This window comes from Benincasa hispida, chromosome 5, assembly GCF_009727055.1.
Source record: "Benincasa hispida cultivar B227 chromosome 5, ASM972705v1, whole genome shotgun sequence".
In the NCBI taxonomy this organism is placed as follows: Eukaryota; Viridiplantae; Streptophyta; class Magnoliopsida; order Cucurbitales; family Cucurbitaceae; genus Benincasa; species Benincasa hispida.
The window spans coordinates 34459471-34482397 of record NC_052353.1 but is presented as its reverse complement, the minus strand read 5'-3'; the positions used below and the strand labels follow the sequence as shown (position 1 = coordinate 34482397).

The 22927-nt window shown below is 31.7% G+C and overlaps 1 protein-coding gene across 1 annotated transcript; it reads right to left on the bottom strand.

The window, feature by feature from the left end:
* Positions 1–291: 291 nt before the first annotated feature.
* LOC120078033 (glutamate-1-semialdehyde 2,1-aminomutase 2, chloroplastic-like) lies at positions 292–3518 on the bottom strand. The gene is made up of 3 exons (XM_039032215.1): positions 3277–3518; positions 2772–2945; positions 292–1606 (listed from the first exon to the last, which is right to left on the bottom strand). Exons 1-3 carry the CDS (start codon positions 3448–3450, stop codon positions 539–541), a joined length of 1416 nt encoding a protein of 471 aa, XP_038888143.1. The 5' UTR covers positions 3451–3518; the 3' UTR covers positions 292–538.
* Between the last annotated feature and the right edge of the window lie 19409 nt (positions 3519–22927).

Sequence of the window (22927 nt, the reverse complement as noted above, 5' to 3'; positions counted from 1 at the left end):
TTTTGCTATTTGTGTAAATATTTTTCCTTATTTTTCTATTTTTGAAAATCTCTCATTATTTTTTTGTAATATCATATAATATATTGTATATTTTAAAATTTAAAAAAATAATTGAGTTTATAACATAATATAATTCAAAGGGCTCGTAAGTTTGTTCGGATTTTCGAGCTTGTTGCAACAGAATTATTGTTGTTTTTTCTAACTCCATGATTGAGAAGTCAAAAGTTTGAATTTCCCGTTCACTCATGAATTTTAAAAAACTACAATGCTTAAGTAATCAATTGGCATAGATACCTTAAGTTTTGTCTTTTTATTAGGTCATTTGCTAGTAGAAAATAAGTATTAAACAAAGATTACTGCCAATCTTCAAGAACTTACACTAGACAACTTACTCAGATACAATCAGGAAGATACAAATCTCCTAAGAGGAAGTTCTCACTCAACTCTCACTCAGTTACAAAAGCAGACCAAAATGATACAGGAAAATTTTTTCATAAGATAGACAATGAAAAAAGTGAAGGACAATAAATCATCTAAACTAAATTTGCTTGAAAACCTTCTCAGCTGCTGCTATAGTATGTTGAATATCTTCTGAAGTATGTGCCAAGCTGGTAAACCCTGCTTCAAACTGTGAAGGGGCAAAGTATACACCTTGCTCCAACATTCCCCTGTAAAACCTACCAAATTTGGCAGTGTCACTCTTCTTAGCATCTTCAAAGTTGTGAACTGGGCCATCAGTGAAGAAAAACCCAAACATCCCATTTATGTACCCTCCACATATTGCATGCCCAGCCTTCTTCCCAGCAGCCACCAAACCTTCAACAAGTTCACTCGTGATCTTGTCTAGATATTCGTAGGTTCCTGGTTCTTTTAATCGCTTTAGCGTGTGTATCCCTGCAGTCATTGCTAATGGATTCCCGCTCAAGGTACCTGCTTGGTACATTGGTCCTGCTGGTGCCACCATTTCCATGATTTCTCTTCGTCCACCATATGCACCGACGGGCAGACCACCTCCAATGATCTTTCCAAGTGTTGTTAAGTCGGGTGTTATTCCGAAATACTCCTGAGCTCCACCGTAAGACAAACGGAATCCAGTCATGACCTCGTCAAATATGAGGAGAGCGTCGTTTTCCTTGGTAAGTTTGCGTATGGCATTTAGAAAATCAGGTTTTGGAGGAATGAAGCCGGAATTTCCAACAACTGGCTCAAGGATAATTGCAGCAATCTCTCCTTTATTGGCATTGAAAATGGATTCTACAGCTGATATATCATTGAAGGGGGCAGTAAGAGTTTCGTAGGTAGCTGCTTTGGGGACACCAGGAGAATCAGGAAGGCCCAACGTTGCCACTCCACTGCCAGCCTTGACAAGGAATGGATCAGCATGACCATGGTAGCATCCCTCAAATTTTATGAGTTTCTCCTTGCCAGTAAAAGCACGTGCAAGCCGAAGCACGCCCATGCATGCTTCTGTACCAGAGTTAACAAACCGAACCATTTCTATGCTTGGAACAGCAGATATCACCATCTCAGCTAAAACATTTTCTAAAAGGCACGGGGCGCCAAAGCTGGTTCCTTTCTTCATTGTTTCAGCTAGGGCAGCAAGTACCTATGAGAATATTATTGTGATGAATATCAATTCAGAAGCATGGACAAACACCAACATATACACTGCAACATGTCCTTTCAAAAAAGTTAGGACACAAACAAACTTATACATTCATTAGCTTTTAAAAAGCTTACACATGTATCTCTTAGAGTTTGGAGATGGTGACTTATTATCTATACGATATCTAGAGATTTAAACCTGCAAAATATAATATCAAAAGACAGCTTATTTGCTTCTGAAGATAAATATTCCCCACAATGTTCATAAGAAGTGGTCAAATACCCCACAAATAGAAGAAAGAGAAGTAGCCAGACTCGTTTAGGAGGCAAGTTAATCTGCTATCTTTGTGGCTTTCTGCCATTTAGATCTAATATATTGTTCCACCATATCCATCTACTTTTTCCATGTAATTCCCCTTGTTCTTTTCTATAACAGAGATAGATTTCACGTTTTTATGTAGAGTTAAACTTGAATTAAATATCTTAGCATCAGCTTTGTTACAAGATGTATATTTTAAACATTTACTATACAAACATCTCACCATTTCTTAATATGTTCTTCGCATGTTCCAACAAGTTCATTTTCTTGAAAAGAAAAATATTTAGAAATGCTAAGCACGTCCATGTCATATGCCTCTAAAACCGACACTCTACTCTAAGCCTCCAAATGAAGTCTGTTACTTAGATGAAAATATAATAGAAAGAAGAATACTTTGTTTTATCATGGTAGATTAGAGTGGCCACTATCGCATTTCCCACAATATAGATATGAAGTAAAAATAGGAAACCAAACACCCAGCTGATTATCACTATTCACTATTAGGGGTCTCACCAAGGTGGTTTCAGCTAAGAAAAATTCCAGACTGAACAATTACTACTGTCTGGGCATTGATTGCAGCCAAAATTATTGATCATACTCAATGTACACCAAACCAAACAACGTTTCTCTAGAACAAATTACACGAAATTTTGTGACAGGAGAGTAGATACAACATGTTTATAAGATAAAAAACTTAGGACGGGCATTGATAGTTCAGAACTTTGCAAAAAAACAAATAACTAAATTAAGAACGAGGAACTTTAGACATAAAGGCAGAAGACACAAGTAACTGAAACTATAACACAAGTAGAAACAAATTGAAGTAAATAAATAAGTGGAACTGTACCTCATCATCAGCATGGCCAATAATCGCCGGTCCCCAAGAACCCACATAATCAACATATTCATTACCATCAATATCCCACATGTGAGAGCCCTTTACAGAATCGATAATAATTGGTTGTCCACCAACAGATTTGAAAGCACGAACAGGGGAATTCACTCCACCAGGCATTAGCTCCTGCGTACAATTCGCAAATGAGTTCAAAACTATTTTCATCATCAAGCATCACAAACCAGACATATCAGAACATCGAACTTTCAACAAATCTCAGATAGCAACCACAAATTGGGGGTCACAATGAAAATCTGATCCCACTAGAAATCAGAATCACAGACCCATGGAATCAAATCGAATTCTCATCCTCAATGAAACATATCTAAGCACAGACTCAAAACCTAAGGCGAACAGGGAAAAAACCACCGATTACGAAAAGGGGGTTTCACCAATCAAATCGAAAGATTCCATGGACATTGAAGGATGAAAGTGAAAGGAAATGGTAAATGTGTACCTTGGCAGCATTGAAAGCCTCTTCAGACTTCTTGAGAGTGAAATTCTTCTTCTCGTCGAGAGTGACGGCCATTTTGACACGGGCAAAACGAGAGGATCGTGAAGATGTTGTGTGAGAGAGCTTGGTGGAGCATGGAAGGCCAATTCCGACTGACCCAGCAAAAGCGCCAGCCATTTTCTCTCCTTTTTCCCTCTCTGTGTGTGTTTTGGTTGAAACTTGAAACTGTGTTTGAAGATTGAAGAAGATAAGAGAATGTATATATAGAGATAGACCACCACATGAGCCGCCATTGTAATTTCAAGCCCCACTAGGCCTAAAATGGGAATTCAAAACTTCCACATTTTGACCAATTGATAATTTTGTGAATTTTTGTAAAGTTGTTTATTTACCTAAGATGGATGACTCAAAATTCTTGTCTAATTTGTCCTAATTTTCAAAAATAATCTTTTGTTGATGTCACAAACCGTTTGTTAATGTTTGTTTTTTCAAAGGGATGAACGTGAGTGAGAGAGTGAGGAGGAGCGCTACCGCTATGAGAGGACTATTGTATTGGATTAGTTGAAAGTGAGAGAATGAGAAAGGAAGAGCTCAGATGCATGAGAGTATCATTGTATGGAAGAAGAACCTAGAGATTGAGAGCACTATTTTTATTGGATTAATTGAACATGAGAAGTGGGGAAGGAAGAGTTGCACGTGAGAGTACTATTGTATTGAATTAATTGAAGGACGAGAGAGAGAGTGACATAAGTAAAAGGTCATTTTAACCGTAAAAATTTGGGTCATTCATACTAAAATCTCTTATTAAAGTTCCTCAACTTTCAATTTTAATTCTTCATTGACTCGATTACTTTATGTATTGAATGGGTTAATAGGATAAATAGGGTACTTTCCAAAAAAAAAAAAAAGAGTAATAATGGATCCTTTTGAAAAATTTTAGGTGAATAAGGTTCTTTTTTGTTTTTATTGGAGTGTGTCACAGGGATGCAATTCTTTGTTTTTGTTTTTATTTTTATTTTCATTTTCATTTTCATTTGTTTTAATTCATTTACTCCCAACCTATCTTTATTTCTTTTCCTTCTTCCTTTTTCCTTCTCATTCTTTTTATTATTTATGTTTCTTTGTTTGCTTTTATTTTAAAATTTTAAAATTGGATTTAGAATTAATGATTTTCTAGAAAACATTTTGAATTTGAATGATTTTTAATGTCCTAATCATGGATAACATCATATCATTCTTAGGATTTTTGTAATACTTGTTTTTTAAAAGATAATTTTTAGTACTTGTTAAAGTTTAATTTTTTTATAATGGTTAAATTTTAATTTACACTATACAATGATTATTTAATTTTTGTATTATTAACAAAAATTATTTCTCTCAATTTAATGCATATGCGATTAAAAGTCAAAATAGTAAATTCTTCAATTCCAATCTACATATAAGTAAACTAAAAAAGAAGTTATTAACCGTCAAATTATAATTTGAACACTATAAGGGGTTGTTTGTTTTTTGGAAATGTAATAACTGGAATCTTAAATGCCCAGAATTATATATTAGGAATTATAGATGTCCGACATCTTTCGGATTACCATGTTTATTTTGTAGGAATATTTTTGCAGATATCTAAAAATATTTCGATAATTGTGTTTTTCTTGTAGGATTTCTACTCGGGGATGTCTTAAATTTACATAAAGTTCTAAGAATGCCCTTACGACTATTTATTACTTTATAATTAATTTGAACTTATATAATATATTTGTTCTTATCAATTTGAATTTTTTTTAAAATCAATAAAATTATATTATTTTTCTCAACAAAATAATATATCATAATTTAAGATTTTTTTAAAAAAATATTAATTTAAATTTAAATTTGAATATATTACTAAAAAATAATAAGAATTATGATATAACTAAAAATATATGATATACATGGTTGACAGAAAATGAAGATGAATGAAAATGAAGATGTGTGTGCGCGTGCGTGTGTGTGAAATAGAATAAAAATGAAGGACAAGAAAGTAAAATGATGATGTCCTTAACTCAGGAATTTGGAAAACCCATATTTCAGGAGGACATCCAAAACCCTCAAGTTATTCTCTGTCGATAAATCTTCCGACAAACAACCACGGTAATCTATATGCTCACACCATGGGAATCTAGGATGCCCACAAAACAAATGATTCTAATAGTAATCATAATTGTAGCGTTAGAAAAAAAAAAAGTTGTAGTTTTAGGAAAAAAGAATGTAGTTTTTAGTCTGTAGTATTCTATACTTGAACTAATTATAATTGGATTAGCAATTTTAGCCATTAAATCATGAAAAGATTAACTAATCAAACTAACATAAAATAAAGTAAACTCAAAATAATAAATACAACATGAAAAATCTCAACAAACATAGAAAGAAAATGATTTGCAAGTTTTGTCAAATTGACTTAGACTTTACTAATTTATAATTAAAAAAACGCATATGTAACACTGTTCAAAATAATCAAACAAAAAATTAAAAATAAGAAAAAAATAGTCGAATTTAACAAACAAAGTATTTACCCTAGTTCAAAATTTAAGTTGAAAAAAAAATACCAATTGAAAAAAAAAATTACATTAACAACTAAAATTCAAAATTATTTTAAAAAAAGCACAATTATAAATCCAATTTTAATATTTTAATAGAAATAAGGGGTTTCTACATAAAAGACCTAAAGAAATATAATATATATCATAAATGTCCTAAAATTTGAATTTTTTCATAGACTTTTAGTGTTAACTTTGGACAATTATACCTTTTTTTTCATTTATTTATATCGAAAGTTTATATATTTTTTCTTATTTACCAAGTTGCCTTAATGATGGAGAGAGAAAATACATTTATTATGGAGAGATAAAATATATTAATATAATATTTTCTCATTGTCAATTGGAGAGAGAAAATACATTTATTATAATTTTTTTTTCTATTTTTTCAAATGGAGAGAGAAAATGCATTTAATATGATTTTGTTTTCTATTTCACGCAAGCATGTTGGTTTACGACGTCTTCTTTGTTTTCATGTGATATATTCCATTGTTTATTTGGTGTGTATATATTCTATATTCCATTATTTATTTGGTATAAATATATCAGGTATCCTAATATGTATGCACTTCTAATTAAGTACCATTTGTGCCTGTAATATATTCTCCCGTTGTAATGATATATATGTCAATATATCTTAAAACATTGTCTTAGAGGTTTGCAAATATTGTAAACACTTATCAAGTATTTCACGCCAACTTGTTGGCTTCCGACGTCTTATTTTTTTATGTAATATATTTCATTATTTATTTGATATATATTTCTCATATTCCATTGTTTATTTGGTATATATCTCAGATATTTTGATATGTATACACTTTTAATTAGGTATTACTCATGCCTGTAATATATTTCATTGGTGTTATGATATGTATGTCAATATACTTTGGAACATTGTCTGAGATGTTTGCAAATATATTAGCAAGATTGACTATACACGTTCAATATAAAACACAGCATATATCATAACACTACTACAAATTTGGCCTTTGTTGATGGACAAAAAATGTCAAAAAAATATAGTTTGATGGCCAAAAAATGTCAAGAAAGCCAACATGAAGAAAGTTTGACCACCAAGAAAATTAATTTCCTTGATGGTTAAAAACATCACCAAAAATCCTTTCTTAACGTTGTTGGCCATCAAGAAAGAGTACTTTGACTTTTTTTGTCCATCAACTATATGAAAAAAACATCAAGAAAAATATTTTTGTTGATATGTTTTGAACTTCAAAGTAAGGTAGTATTTACAGTTTTTGTCCATCAACTATTTTTTAAGAACGTCAAAAAAACCATTTTTATTGATGTTTTTTTTCATATCAAGGAAATATGTTTATTAACTGTTTTTAAGCGTCAATTATACACTTTTATTGACGTTTTTTGCTCGTCAACTTTACCAATTTGAAAAAAAAAAAATCAGAGTCATTGGGACCCCTCATATGCAACCTGTAATCAACCCCAAACAAGCTTTTAATATGAAATTTGCATTTACACTCATTGTATCTAACCTTTACTTTATATAGAAACAATAAAATACACCAAATCACTTACATAAAGTTTGTAGCACAACTACAAATCAACTTCCAAAACAACTTCACTCAAATTCTACAAACACAACTACTTTACACAGCTCCTGCAAACCATCAACTATATACTCAACTTTTCAAACACACATGACTACGTTATCTGAACCAGACAAATTACAAGGTGTATCATTCTTCCTAATAGCAACAATTACAAAACCATATCAACAACTATATAACTTCTTCAACACCAACAACTACACAGATATTTTGCAATCCACCAACTATACACGACGCCAAATTTGCAATAACACATATATAAATTTATATCATTAGACTGTCTCATTGAAACAGATAACATATTTAATAAACTTGCCATCCAACAAATCAACCAAATAATTTTCATTAATCAACCAGTAAAACAACGTTTCTACAAACAATCAGTATCTAAAAATTCGATCATATAATACCTAACCCTACCAAAATTGACATTGTGTTTCATATCATATCCGTATATACTAAATTGTTGAGGTATCATATAACAAAAATCCATCAAATGTAGTGTCCTATAAAGTTACAATATTTAACTCTCACTGTATCTAATTCCAATTTTCTATAAGGTGTTTATTTCGTCTACAACAAAAAAAAAAAAAGTAAATTAATTTATTAAAAAAATTATATTAAGTGTAAATATTATAGTTAAAGAAGATAGTCTAAGAAAATGCATACCACATCTTTAATTATTTTTCTCCCATGTTTTACTATGTCACGCATGAACTTCATAATATAGTACCCACACTTCGTACTACTTGGTTGTTAAGCACTATATGTATACATATATTTTAACCCACATTATAAGAAAACGAATATTTTAATCAAACGTATATTATCATTTAATCAAAATTGAAATGTTTACCTTAATAGGGACCCAAGTAAGAGGTCGAGATCTTGAATTTGTCTGAGCATAAAATAATCTTACGGCCCGAAAAAAAAACAAACACACAAGATTCTAGAATGTTTACATAATATACAAAATGTGAAATAACTACTAAATACTTACATATTGACCATAGTTTTCACCTTAATTTTAAATGTATCTTCATACCACTCCTAAAGTTAACAACATAATCCATTTAACTCACCTCTAAACATATAAATGACTACCATAACAGTAGGATAGTCATTCTACTCCTAAAGTTATCAACATAATACAATTAACCCACTCCTAAACATATAAAAGCATATATAATTAAATTTCAATGGTAAATTTAACGAGATCGAAATATATTACATAGCACATAGAATTAACATTTCATAAGGAAGCAAATCATCTAAGTGACTACTATAACTGCAAGATCGTCATTCCATACCTAAACTAATCAACATATATAAGTCATTCCTAAAAAAGCAAAACATATAAGTGACTACCATAACTAGAGGATAGTCGGTCCATAGATAAATTAATCAACATATAGTCATTCCTAAAAAAAGCAAACCTATGTGACAACCCACATTATACTAATATAAGAAAGTTAGAATAAAGTTTGGGGGAGGGAGTCACCATTCATTTAAACTAAACTTATGACAAAACATCTAAGTAACTAATTTGAATTTTGTGTACTAATTTATGTAAAAACTTAATCCTTAATTTTTCAGAGGTTTTTTTTTTTTTTAGAAATATACGATAGGATATGGGGGTCAATAGGTAATCTTTGGGGCATTGGACATCGATTCTTGCAACTTCTGTAATTTAAAGCCCATCATATCATATTTTACCAACTACATATCAAGTACTTGATGATATTGTGTACCTCAATCTTGTTTCTTTAGAAATCCATATTTTACCTGATAAAATATCATTTTAGTCCTTTATATTTTGAATTTTGTTACATTTTAATTAGTTCTTGTACTTTTATTAGATCTCAAATTAAGTTCATGTGTTGTCAGTTTATTCATTATTTTGTTAAAGAAAACAAGACTCTATTAGCATGTTCATTATAAATTTTAAACATATATCCCTTGTTTATTTCAAAAAAAAAAAAAAAATCAGAAATCTAATTGAATCTTTTGCAAAGTAACATTAGTAATTAAGAATCCAATAACAAACACAACAAGAATTCCGCAAAACAGAACCATTCGCCACATATCAAAATTGATTTAGAAACTTATAGATTGGATCAAATCAAGCATCACGGTAGCAGTTGATCAGTAGTAGGTTGATTTCATGCACAATCACTAGTCACGAAAAGATTACGTCGGTCTTCACGATGGCAAGATCTGGGCTCTGATCTTCAAGGCGGCAAGATTTGGGTATCAATCTTCATGGCAACAGTTGATGGGTTAGGGTTTCACGCAGTCGATTTGGAGGTTTAAGCGTCGATCTTCACAACAAGATTTGGAGGTTTCCGTTGATCTTTGCCAGAATAATGATCAAATTTGGGGGGTTTAGGTATTAGTAAGGGTGCCAAAACGACGTTGTTTAATTTAAATAATTGGGGTTTTTCTTGATAGTCATTGCCCATCAACAAATGGCGTTTTCTTGATGGCCATTGCCCATCAAGAAAGACCACATTCATGTGCCAAATAACTAAATCCCACGCGAATTTAATATTTGTTTTCGCAGTTAGATTCGTTGATGGTCCGTGCCATCAAGTGATGTTTTTTTCTTGATGGCCATTATCCATCAAGAAATAAGTTTTTTTTTTATGGGTCTTGTCCATCAACGAATTCAAAAATCGAGAATTCACCTTTTTGACGAAACTACACGCACATGTACGTCAAGTTAAATATCAAAATTTATTGTGTCAAGAAATGTATTTTTTTTATGGTTTTTTGCCATGACCATAAAAAAAAAAAAAAAAAAAAAAAAAAAAAAAAAACTTTGTGCATCAAGAAAGGCCAAATTTGTAGTAGTGTAAATTCCATTTATATGACAATATATATCATAGACTCTATTTAAATAGTCAAGAATCCCAATAAATATATCATATATGATTATCCATATGACAATACAATATATGAATATTATTTTAGATAGCCCACTTTATATATCATATATTAAATGTTAATAAGTTTACATAAATATTATATTATTGAAAATATATACAATATATCATACGAATACACCATTTTCAAAATAAACCATCCGTTGTAGAGCATATACGTCGAAATCACACATTCACAATTATAAACCTAAATTCTATAATAAATAATAATATTTTAAAAATAGATTTGAGTACATATCAAAGTGGGTGTCAAATTGAGACTAGGGCGCCAGATGTCCACGAATCTGGATTGGGGGCACCGGATTTCCATGAATCTGGACGGGTGGGCGTCGAATATGCATGGATCTGACTAGGTGGCGTCAGATCTCCACAGATCTGAATAGGCGGCTGAATCTTGGTGCGGCGACACGAATGGAGGGAGGCAAACCGTGAATAGGAGAGACAAACAACGAGAATACAACTGGCGGCGACACGAATGGAGGGAGGCAAGCCGTGAATAGGAGAGAGAAACAACGAGAATACAACTAGCGACTTACTTTAGCGATCGACGGTCGGTGGCATACAGAAGTCAACAATGATGGAAAATGGTTGTTGAACGAAGACAAACGACATGTGGTCGATTCTAACAGACGAATGGATGATGATCAAGGATGAACGATGTGTTTTTGTGGACAGTGGTGGACAGGTGATCGATTCCGACGGGCGAACGGTGACGGCGACAGACAAGGGTGGCGGAAGGGTGTGAAATTGTGTGGAGGGGAAAGAGAAATAAAGAAGAAAAGGGAAAGAGAGATCGATAGAGAGTGAAGTGTGTGTGGGGGTGTGAAATGCTAAAGGAAGAAGTGATTGTTTTGGAGAAAAATCAAATTAATTTTGTAAAGGAATGAAGGAAACCTTTGAGTTTGCATTAAAAAAAAAAAAAAACACCCTTCAATTTCCTTTCTTAAAAAATTTGTAACTAGTTGTAGGATGGAGACTAAAAAGCAATTAGACTTTAATCTATTTACCTAAAAATTTTCAGAAGCACCCATTTTTCCTAATCTTTTTCAAAACAACCCCTGCTGCCAATTAACCCATATTGAAGTGTCAGGCTTATTGGACTAATGAATAATGATTTGGTATGATTTAGAAATTAGCAAGAAAAAGAAAGGGTTTTGTACTACGATAATACATACTCCTCTCATTCTACATTTGATACTCCTCTCCTTCTATACTTGATATATTATTAGATGGTATATTGTTTTATTTCATGAGGTCCACACGATTCTTAAATATTTCTTTAATGATAATGTTGAAAATTTTTTAAAAGGGAGTAGGTTAGTTGTATAAACAAAGGAGAATGAGTCAAACAATTTTTTAAAATGTATTTTGCCAACTCTTGTTATTGGATTTTTGTTGCATCAATATTTTAAGTAATGATGTTAACAATAGTTACTACTTATTAGAATTAAAATTAAAAGTTTAGGAATATAATAGAAACTTAAAAATGAAAAATATATATAAAAAGACGAAATTGTTACTAAACGAGACCTTAAAGTTTAACAGTTTTTTAAATACATATATCACATTTCTAAATTTATTATCAAGTTTTTTTTTCTTATATTATCTTTAAATATAATTAAGATATTAAAAAAAAAACAAAAGTTAAACCTCATATTGTGTATTAAGAAAAAAAAAAAAGACTTTCGAGCATCTAACTTATACCAATGGGTTTAATCCCTAATGATAAAGAAGATCGAGAAGTTTATGCTATGTTTGAGAGTGAATTTGACATGTTATAATCACTTTTTTCTCTAACCAAAATCATTTTCCTTTAAATTGACAATTTTTTGCATGAAATAAAATTAATTTTAAGAAAATCTAAAATAATTTAAAACTTTTTGAAAAAATTAGTTGGTAGGTGATTTTTGTTGAGTTGATTGACTAGGAATTAGTCCAAAATGGCTATATAGTTTTGTTTTGTTAAAATATCGTTAGTTAGTCATCTGTGAAACCATTTTTTAATATTTAAATCCTTGATCAAAAAGACAATAAGCACTACCTGTAATTAAAAGCTTGCATAGTAATATCTACTTTTAAGTATTTGTAGTGATGCGAACAACTACATTTAATGAGATATATGGTTTAAATTTTTTCGATATTTATTATGCATAGTTTTCTTACTCAACATATCAATCATAATAAAATAAATTAAATTAAATTAATAAAAACACATATTTTTCTTAATTATTTACTTGAGGTTAAATTATAACAAAAATAATCTTGAACTGTGTACTATGTGTAAAATACCCTTGAATGCCAACAAGAGCTTAGCTCAACTGACATGTGTGTGCACTAAGGATCAAGAGCTCTGTGGTTCAAATATCCTAACTCTAATTTGTACTAAAAAAACCCTTGAACTTTGTACTTTGTGTGAAATACTTGAACTTTCAAAAGTTTCAAAAATATACTAAAAATTTTTAATTAAAAAAAGTTTAAAAAAAATACCCTTACGGTTAGTTTTAGATGAAGACCGTTATTATTTTATTTCACAATTACACCTAAACTTTCAAAAGTTTAAAAAATACTCCTAATTTTATTTATATATATATATATATATATAAACAATCAAAGTACTCTTACTATAAGTATATGATCCAAAAAAACGTTAGTATCTTGTTGCAAAAGTCCCTTACTGAGTATACAGATGCATTGAGAATTTGAGACACATTAGGAGTTTGATCATAATTTTAGGATAATTAGTAGGAAAAAAAAGAAAGAAAACATGTGCATTATTAAATTTATAGTTATAAAGTCTTTTTGGATCATTTTTTTAATTCAAATTACTCTATTTATAGTGATTAGTTAAGAAAATTCATTGTGATCGAAGATGATATTCATTTTTCAGTCCTTTCTGTATTGGGCTATTCATAATTTTGCGGAAAAAGATTTTGTTTTGAGCTTGTATAAGATTTTATGGGATTTTATGTTTTAACTTGAAGTTTTGGATTATGTTTGCTTGCTTAGAAAATTAGTTTAAGAATTGGACAACAGGGAGAAAAATGAGAATATGTATATGAAAACAAATTATAGGTATCTATATAAGTTGTATTAAAATTGGTTACTTTCCAACTCAAGATACATATATAAAAGAAATTAACCATACTAATTGTAGGAGTATTTAGATTTCTTTTAAAGGTTTAACTTTCAAAAGTTCAAAGATATTTTTTAAACGAGGTATTAATGGTTTTCATCTATATACAAACAATAAAGAGGATTCCTTAACTTTTTAAAGTTGAGGGGTATTATTGAAATTTTTAAAAGTTCAAGTATATATTTAAACACAAAATACTAATAGTTTCTATCAAAAACTAATAATAAGGGTTGACTACAAGGGTTTTTTCTTTTTGTCAAAGCAAAAATGCACCGGCAAAAATTATATAAAAAAAATATGGGTAGATTATGTCAATACTTTTTAGCATGGGCAAAAACCATTAAGGGAACGTTTGATGCGCGGAGAGTTGAGTTGAGTTGGTAATTATTATCTGGAGAGTTACATTGTCTGTGTTTGGTATACAGATGAGTTGAGTTGGTAATTATTGTATGTGTTTGGATGCTGAGTTGAATGGGTATATGGTGCTGTTTTTTAAATGAAATTGATTTTGTCTTTTTTTTTTGCTATTGTTGATTTTAATTTTCAATTATACACATATTTTTCTAATTTTTCTAAGATAAAAACAAAAAAAAAAACTTCCAATTCTATTCTATTATTAAAACATAACAAATTTTTTACAAAGTATTCATATGCAAAACACAAAATTTTGAATTCAATTTTTTAAACACCCAAATAGAAGTGATTATTCCATTCAAAAACCCAACTTAAACATTAATTACCGTAAAAATTAAAAAAAAATGAAAGGATTAGTGTCATCAAATGAAACTATTGGCATTGTTTTAGATAAAAAGGATGACACTTAAATGTTAATCTTAAAAAAGACCAAAATCTTACAATTTAAATCATAAAATCAACTATTAGATAGTCTTTTTTGACCAATTTTTGGAATATGGATTTACCTTTTTCTAAAATCGGTGAAATGACTTTAGAAATATTGATGTCTATTTTTTCTACTATTATTTTCCATCCGTGTACAAACTATTTTTAAAAATAAATAAAAAATAAAAATAAAAAATAAAAACTTGAGCCATAATTTTAAATTCCAATATTTCATTAGAATTATGTAATATTTGAAAACATCAAGTGATAGGTTGTTTAAAACATATCGTTGAACTTTTGTTTAGTGAAACAATAATAGGACGTCATATGTAATATTTTTTAGATCTAAGAAAAAAATGAAATAGAAGAAGAATAATTAGATCTAAGAGAATAGCCATAGAAAGAAAATCGAAAAAGAGAAAGAAGGAGTTGAGAAAGAAAAGGGAAAATAAAACCCATACGAGTCAGATAAAGAGAAAAAATGAGAAAGACGAACCAGACGACGAAAGAAGAGAGAAGATGAGAGAAGGGGAGTAAATGTGAATAGAGCATGAGAGAGAGAAACGAGAAAGTAATTGAGGGAGTTGGGAGAGTAATGAAAACGCGTGGGAAAACGGGTGAGAGTGAGAGTGATAAAATGGTGGGTAATTAAATCCACTGTTTTTATTTTTATCAGTGGTCGTCAAAGTTGGGCACACGAAGGTGGTAGGCTGAATATGACGCTGAAGTTGCTTGTGTGAAGGTAGTCGTTGGAGTTAGTCACTAGAGTTGTCATCGAAGGTGGTTAGTAAGTCCGGAGTTCTTCGTCGAAGTTGGTCATGCAAACGTGGAAGTCAGAGTTTTTTTTACCAAGGTGGTTGGTCAGAATTGGTTGTTGGAGTGTCGTCGAGGTGGTTGTTGGAATTCGGAGTTGGTCATCGGAGTATGTCACCGGAGTGTGGCGGTGGTAATCACCAACAGAGATTGATGGGCAGAACCATTAAAAATATTGGAGGGAGAGAGAATTGGGGAAAGTTAGTAAAATAACCAACTCAACCATACCAACATTTAAAGTTGGTTGTCAAACATTGAGTTGGTAAAAAATACCAACTCAACTCTCCTTGTGTGTCAAACACCCCCTAACAGAACACAGTCAAGATACCTTTTACCCACACATTTAAGAGTTGAGTCGACATTTTTGCTGATGCAATATAATAAACACATGAATAGAAATATTTTTTTTACTTTTGCAAGGCGTTGAACAAAAGTCTGGATTTTCTTGTTGGTTTGAAGAACTCTTCTGCGACCTAAAAAATTTAAAAAATAATTATAAAAATACTAATTGTATGGTCTCCTTTCAACTCAAATTAGAATTGGTTTTGTTCAAATAACCCATGCATTCAGAATGCCTCCAAGAATGACACCACCTACTTGGATAATTAAGTGGAAATTTGAGTGTCTTATGTGGGATAAACCCACTAATTTGCAATTTTCAAATATAAATTGAATTCATAATTAAATTCAATTTTCTTTTTAATTTTGAAACTTATTTTCAAAATTAATATTAAATTCAATATTAATTCTATAATTAATATTAAATTTCATTAATTTTACAAAATTAATTCAATAATTATTTGAAATAAAATTATTAATAATTAAATTGAAAATTTAATTAATTATATAAATTTAATTTAAGGGGCTTTTTTAAATATAAAAAAAATATTTAAAAATATTTACACTTTAAAGCAAAAAGTTTCAAAATTACAAAACACTTTTGAAACTTTTTGCTATAAAATGTAAATATTTTTTTGTATTTTTTTATTTATAAGAATTTCTCTAAATTTAATATCAAATATTAAATTAATTAAATACCAATTCCACAACCATGAATCTCTATTCATGTAATCAATATTTAAATCAAATTTAAATATTATCCAATTCTCCAATTTCATTTAATTCAATAATTAAACATGAGATTATATACATTTCCTAAATATAAATTTGAACACTTCAAATTTACTCATCAAGGTTTAATCCATTTGTGAGCTGGTAGGGGACCTAATGGACCTACAGATCATAGGCTCCAACAATCCAAAATTAATTGGCTAAACTCTTTAAACCAAATTAATCAACATTAGTTAACTACCGGGTCACTCCACTAAAGCCCAGTAGTTGTACTCCTCTCATTATAGATATATTTCTGTCCATTTTATTTAACTGTAATCAGTAAGTCGACTCTTCACAGGTTGTTCGTAATAATGTCTAGGTCAAATGATGTTTTACCACTGAAATTACATCTTACTTCTTAAGTCCCACTGATCCTCTAATGAACAATTGGTTTGTGATTTAATCAACAAACTGAGTCCCTCTCGGGCCAATGAAAGGGTGGGGTCCCTTGTTCAAGACCTAAATTCAGTACTTAAAAGAACAACCTCTCTACTATCCCTAAAATTGGGTAGGAGTGAATTCCATCTTGCACCCTATGTCGCCAACTATCTACTGGTCTTACCCTGAAACTGGAGACTTATTGAGTCGGCGCTATTGAGTCAACCCTCGCCTATGCAAATCTAAGGATAGTCCTAAATAAACAGGAGCTCATAGTTAGTTTAGGATTAAGGTCAAGTTACCTAGATCATCGATTTGAAATAGACAATTTTAAACAGTAAACAACGTTATAAAGTAAGAGTGACTTATTTCTTGGTCCTGGTCTTATATAAACTCTTTACATAGGATGCCTCCACTCGCATGTCTCCACATGAATGATTCAGTATCACATCGTTTGTATTAAATACAAAGTGGACCGCATCCGATAGTGTTACCAGAATAAAATACATAACTTTATTCGTATACTATAGACCGTTTTGGCTATTTACTCAAACTTGATCCATTTTATGTCTCCACATAAAGTCCAAATACTCATGTAATACTCATGGATCTTAGTTTATTTGATTTAGTCTTTACAAGTGCAATTTACATATTCAATAACAGTTTTATTGAATAAACGTCAATAACATCTTTATTGCAAATAGAATATGTTTAATATTACAAACTGCGAGTTTTAGGACATACAACTCAACAATTATTTTATATAACTTGAACAGTATGTAGTAGACATACAGACATACAGGTGGATCATGTTCAAGTAATAACTCAAATGATATGTAGTATGTGGATAATGTTAAATGTTACAATAGTTGTAAATGTTACAAACGATTTGATCCAAATCGTTCATGTAGAGACATGCGAGTGGGAGTATCCTATACAAAGAATTTGTATAAGACCGGACCGCAAAATGATTAATCTCTCTTTATAACACCATTGACTGAAGAGCTTAACATTTCATAGGATGACCATAGGTAACTTGACCTCAATCCTGAGTTAGTTATGAACTCCTATCTATATGAGGGCAGTCTTTTGATTATATGAGTGAGAGTTTCCCTTAAGTGCCACCTACGAGTCTTGAACAATGGAGCTCTTCCCTCTCACTAGCTCGAAAAGGTTTTATTTATGGGTAGGATCATAAATAGGTTGTTCATTAGAGGATTGGTGGGACTTAAGGAATAAAAGGTAACTATAGTGGTAAAATAGTAATTTGATTCAGAGTAAGTGAAAGAAGAAGAACACTATGATGTATAGTTTAATGAGATTCACTTACATCCACTCTCAAAGCAAAGCCCTAAGAAATCACCTTCATTTCAACATAAGTTCCTCTCTACTCTCTTTACAAAATACTGTCTAATTTTCCTCCCATTTTTGGGAAAATTTCTACGAATGGAGTCTAATTAGGAGCTCACTCGAAATTTGGCCTCATTTTTACAAACAAATGAAATTTGGTCGTTTGCTGATGTTATCACGCTATGAATTTACCATTTTAACCCTTATTTCTTCTTCCTCCTTCCTCCTTTCTTTTGCAACAATTTTTCTTTTTTTCTTTTTTTGCTTTTCTTCTTCTTCTTTTATATTCTCTTTTTTGTTTCCAACGATTTTTGTCGTTTACGCTGCCCTCTGGGCGATTTCCCTTTTTTCTTCTCTAGTTATTTCTATTTATGCCACCCTCTTTTTTCGTTTTTCTCTCTTTATTCTTCGTTATGCAGTTTTTTTTCCAAAGAAAAGAAGTTGCAAGTGTATCTCATAAAGAACAAGATAAAGGAAACGGAGCAGGAGCAAGAAAATGAGAGGAAGGATCTGAACAAATGAAAAGAAAAATGGAAGAAAAAAATTGTTATGGTGTCTTATGAAGATCAAGACGAAGAAGCGAGAAGCAGGAATAGGGAGCGGGAACAGGGAGCAGGAGCAGAGAGCGAAAGTAGAAGTGAGGAGCTAGAAACAGGTCCTCACAAGAATTTTGAGGTCAAATAGATACTTTCACATGTGGATGATATCAGCAAAAGGTCAAATTTCGAGTGGGCCCCTAAATAGGAGCCATCCATACAAATTTTCCATATTTTTGCACTCTTTTTTATACATAACGATTTATATAAATGAGTTAGCTGATTGTAACTAACCAAATTTATTTTTCTTCTCTTAAAGATTTTGTAAGGTCTAGCTGAGGAAACTAAAAAATGTTTAAGAGATTACAACAGCCACCAACTTTCTCTTCTTTGCCCTTTTTTTAATAAACAAGCCTCTTGACTATGTTTTTTTTTTTTTTTTTTTTTGGTAAAAACAGAGTGCTGCCATTCATGTATTGTATATATATTGTATTTTTCTACTTCTCTTCCTCCCACCAATCATTATTTCAAACCTCCTTAATTCTCTCTTCTCTTCCCCATAATTACAGGGGTAAATATATAATGTAATTTTCTCTTCACTACAATTTGGATACCTCATTTAGATCTTCTTCGCTATTCTCTGGCAATGATCGACTTGTGGAATGGATTTTGGCTGAGAACTTATCATAAAAAATATGAGAGAGGTGTTTTTTTTTTTTTTTTTTGAGTGAGTAAGATATCTCATGTATCTTTCACCCCTGTAAAAATGTAGATCTTCTGAACTACAAGGAAGTTGATAATCTTTTAATTTAATTTTAATTAATTAATTAATTATCTTATATTTAATTAGACACATATTTGAATCATATTCAAATAAACTTCTCTCTCATAACCTATAGTTGTAATATGAATTTAATTCACATTAACTTTAACCTATATTTATAATATGAATCTCATTCACATTAATTTTAACCCATAGTTATAATATGAATCTCATTCATATTATTTAAATCTCTCATATTATATAGTTTAATCTTGAATCTCATTCAAAACAAACTTTATATTATAATGTATCTATATACATTATATTAATTATATCATAGACAATAATTTGTATTCCCTAAAATAATTTGAACATTTCAAATTCGTACAAAACTTTTGTTCCTTATTTAATCATTGTGAGCTAGTAGGGGGGCCTAATGGACCTACAGACTATAAGCTCCAATGATCCAAGACTAATTAACTAAACTATTTAATTAAATTAATCAACATTCATTAACTATGGGATACTCCACTAAAGACTTATAGCTGCACTCTTATGCACCGTAGAACATGTTGTGTCCATTGATACAACCATTATAGGTAAGTCAATCCTTCACAAGTTGTTCGTAATTAGCTAGATCAAATTATCGTTTTACCTCTATAATTACCTCTTTCTCCTTAAGTACCACTGATCCTCTAATGAACAATTTGTTTATAGTCCAACCACAAACCAAGTTCCTTTCAAGCCAGTGAGAGGGTGGTTCTCATTGTTCAAGACCTAGTATTAGCACTTAAGGAACTTACTCTGAAGAAAATCGATCACGAGGATTTCCATGAGCAGTAGAATAAATCATTCCAAATTACAATCAAGTATGAACATTAAAAATTACAGTCGTAAACAAAACAAATGGTTATGCATTCATTACTGAAATTACAACATGAAACTACAAATGATCATGAAGAGAAATCTCTACACACATTTGTAGACTCATTTCCATACTCCTTCATCACGAACGCTCGAACACAGCAACCTCGAATGCTCGAACAACACGACTACTACACAGCACAAACACCGCGCACTGGAACTCCACGATCGCCTCGGTCACGAACAACCCAACAGCACGAACGGCCTCCACAGAACCTCGACGGTGTCGAGTTGAGTATGACACCACCGAGAAGGCTATCTTGGTATTTTCCGTGTGAGAATCAAGAGGGTGGGCTCTGTGTGGACTTGGTTTGAGGAAGAAGATGGAGAAATCAACAATCGTGTACACGATTAGGCAAGTGGGAGATGGCTGAAACCTATTGTATAGGTCGATGCTCAATCGTTTAGCTCATCGCTTAGTACCGTGTCTGTTGCCTACAAACACTACACGATTGTCTAGCCCGCTCAAGCTATCGCTTAGTAAATCCGTATTTACTTGACAACTTCTTTTTCGAGAGAAAAATCATAAATTCAACCTTAGCAAAACTTACTAAAATTAGGAAAACAATTTTCCTTTTATCTCAAGGTTACCATGAACCACCAATAACCTCCCACTCAATTGGTTATTAGAGAAAAAGAATTAATTATCCAATAATTAATATTATTATAAATAAAAATGATAACCAACTTATCATACTATATTTATAACCTATAGTTTTAATATTTCGTCTCATGAAACATATAAACCATAGTTCTTTTTCTATTCCATGGTACTTAATGTAAATCTTATTTACATCAATCCTCCACTAGATGTATCTCATACATCAAACCGATTATATCATATATAATCAAAATACCTCTTGTCAATTTGAACATTTCAAATCAACACCAAGAACTGATCCTCAACTGAATCCATTGAGCTACCAAGGGGACCTCATGGACCTGTAGCTCGAAGCTCTAACGGTACGTGAATAACTGACTAAACTCTTTAGTCATGGGATCCACCATTCGTTAACTATCAGACACTCCATTAAAGACCAACAGCTAAACTCTCCTTACCACAAACATATTATATGTCCATCTTAACCAATCAGCAGTGCGACAACCCTTTACAGATCGCTCGTAAGTACAGTTGGGCCAATAACCGTTATGCTCCTGTAGTTACATCTAACTCCTTAAGTACCACTGATCCCTCTAATGAACATAAGTCATAGTCCTACTATGACTGAGTCTTCTCTTCCAAAGAGAAGTTGTGGCCACTATGTTCAAGCCCTGAAATCAACCCTTAAGAGAGCAATCTCTCTACTTATCCCTGCTTTGGGAAAGGAGTGAATTCCATCTTGTGGATTGAGTTCCCAGCCCCCAGATCAGATAAGTCCTCAAAAAGGTAGGCATGTTGAGTTGGCAATTTGGCTACTCTCACCTATACTAATTAAAGAACCGCCCTCAAAGGTAGGAGTTCTCAAAACACTCAGGATTGAGGTCGTGTCACCTATGGTCGTTTAGTGGGATGCAAGTCTCTAGTATCAACGACGTTATATACAGAGTCTAGTCATCTCGTGGTCTAGGTCTTATACAAACTCTTTGTATAGGACACACCTGCTCGTACGTCTCCACATGAATGATCAGGATCTACCATTTGTTGTAGTTTACAACACTTGCAAACCTCTACAAAGTGGGTTGTATCCGTAGTGTCACCAGGATCAGGTATCCCACCTTCATCCTTATACTACAGACTTATTTAGGTTATCACTTAAGGCATGATCCACTTGTATATCACATATACATGCTTAAGTTCATATAAGATAACCAAAGAGCTTTGTTTATTAGATATAGTAAATGCCAGAATTAAATAACAATTATTTTATTCATCAAACAATGTGTATCTTTACAGAAAAAAGAGACTACGGGAGAATTAGGACACCAATCTCAACAATCTTCCACTTGTCCTAATGACTCGGGAGACTAATGTGCAAAACAATATGAAAATGTACAATATACAATAAACTAAGGCATACCCCAGTATCATCTCCCACTTGCCCTAGACAAGATGCCGTTGTTGGGATTGGTGTCCTAATTCTCTCGGAGTCTCGTTGTTTTGTAAAGATGCACATTGTTTAATGAATAAAATAATTGTTATTTAATTCTGACATTTATTCATATCCAATAAACAAATCTCCTTGGTTATCTTATGTGAACTTAAGCATGTATATGTGATATACAAGTGGATCATGCCTTAAGTGATAACCTAAATAGGTCTATAGTATAAGGATTAAGGTGAGATACCTGATCCTCGTAACACTACGAATACGACCCGCATTGTAGAGGTTTGCAAGTGTTGTAAACTACTACAGATGGTTGATCCTGACCATTCATGTGGAGACGTGGAGCGGGGTGTCCTATACAAAGAGTTTGTATAAGACTTGGACCACGAAATGACTAGACTCTGTATATAACGTCGTTGATACTAGAGACTTACATCTCACCTAAACGACCATAGATGACACGACCTCAATCCTGAGTGTTTTGGGAACTCTTGTCTTTGAGGGCTATTGATTAGTTATGGGGTGGAGAGTTTGGCCAGATTGTCGAACTCAACATGCCTACTTTTTTGGGGACTGTTTGATCTGGGAGCTGGAACTTCAATCCACAATATGAAATTCAATTCTTTCCCGAAGCAGGGATAAAGTAGAGAGATTGCTC

Coding starts and splice junctions, on each gene's coding strand:
- LOC120078033 (XM_039032215.1), bottom strand. CDS start 3,450: ATGGCTGGCGCTTTTGCTGGGTCAGTCGGAATTGGCCTTCCATGCTCC. Junction 2,946..3,276: donor AGGCTTTCAATGCTGCCAAG/GTACACATTTAC, acceptor AATTGTACGCAG/GAGCTAATGCCTGGTGGAGT. Junction 1,607..2,771: donor TTGGCCATGCTGATGATGAG/GTACAGTTCCAC, acceptor ATATTCTCATAG/GTACTTGCTGCCCTAGCTGA.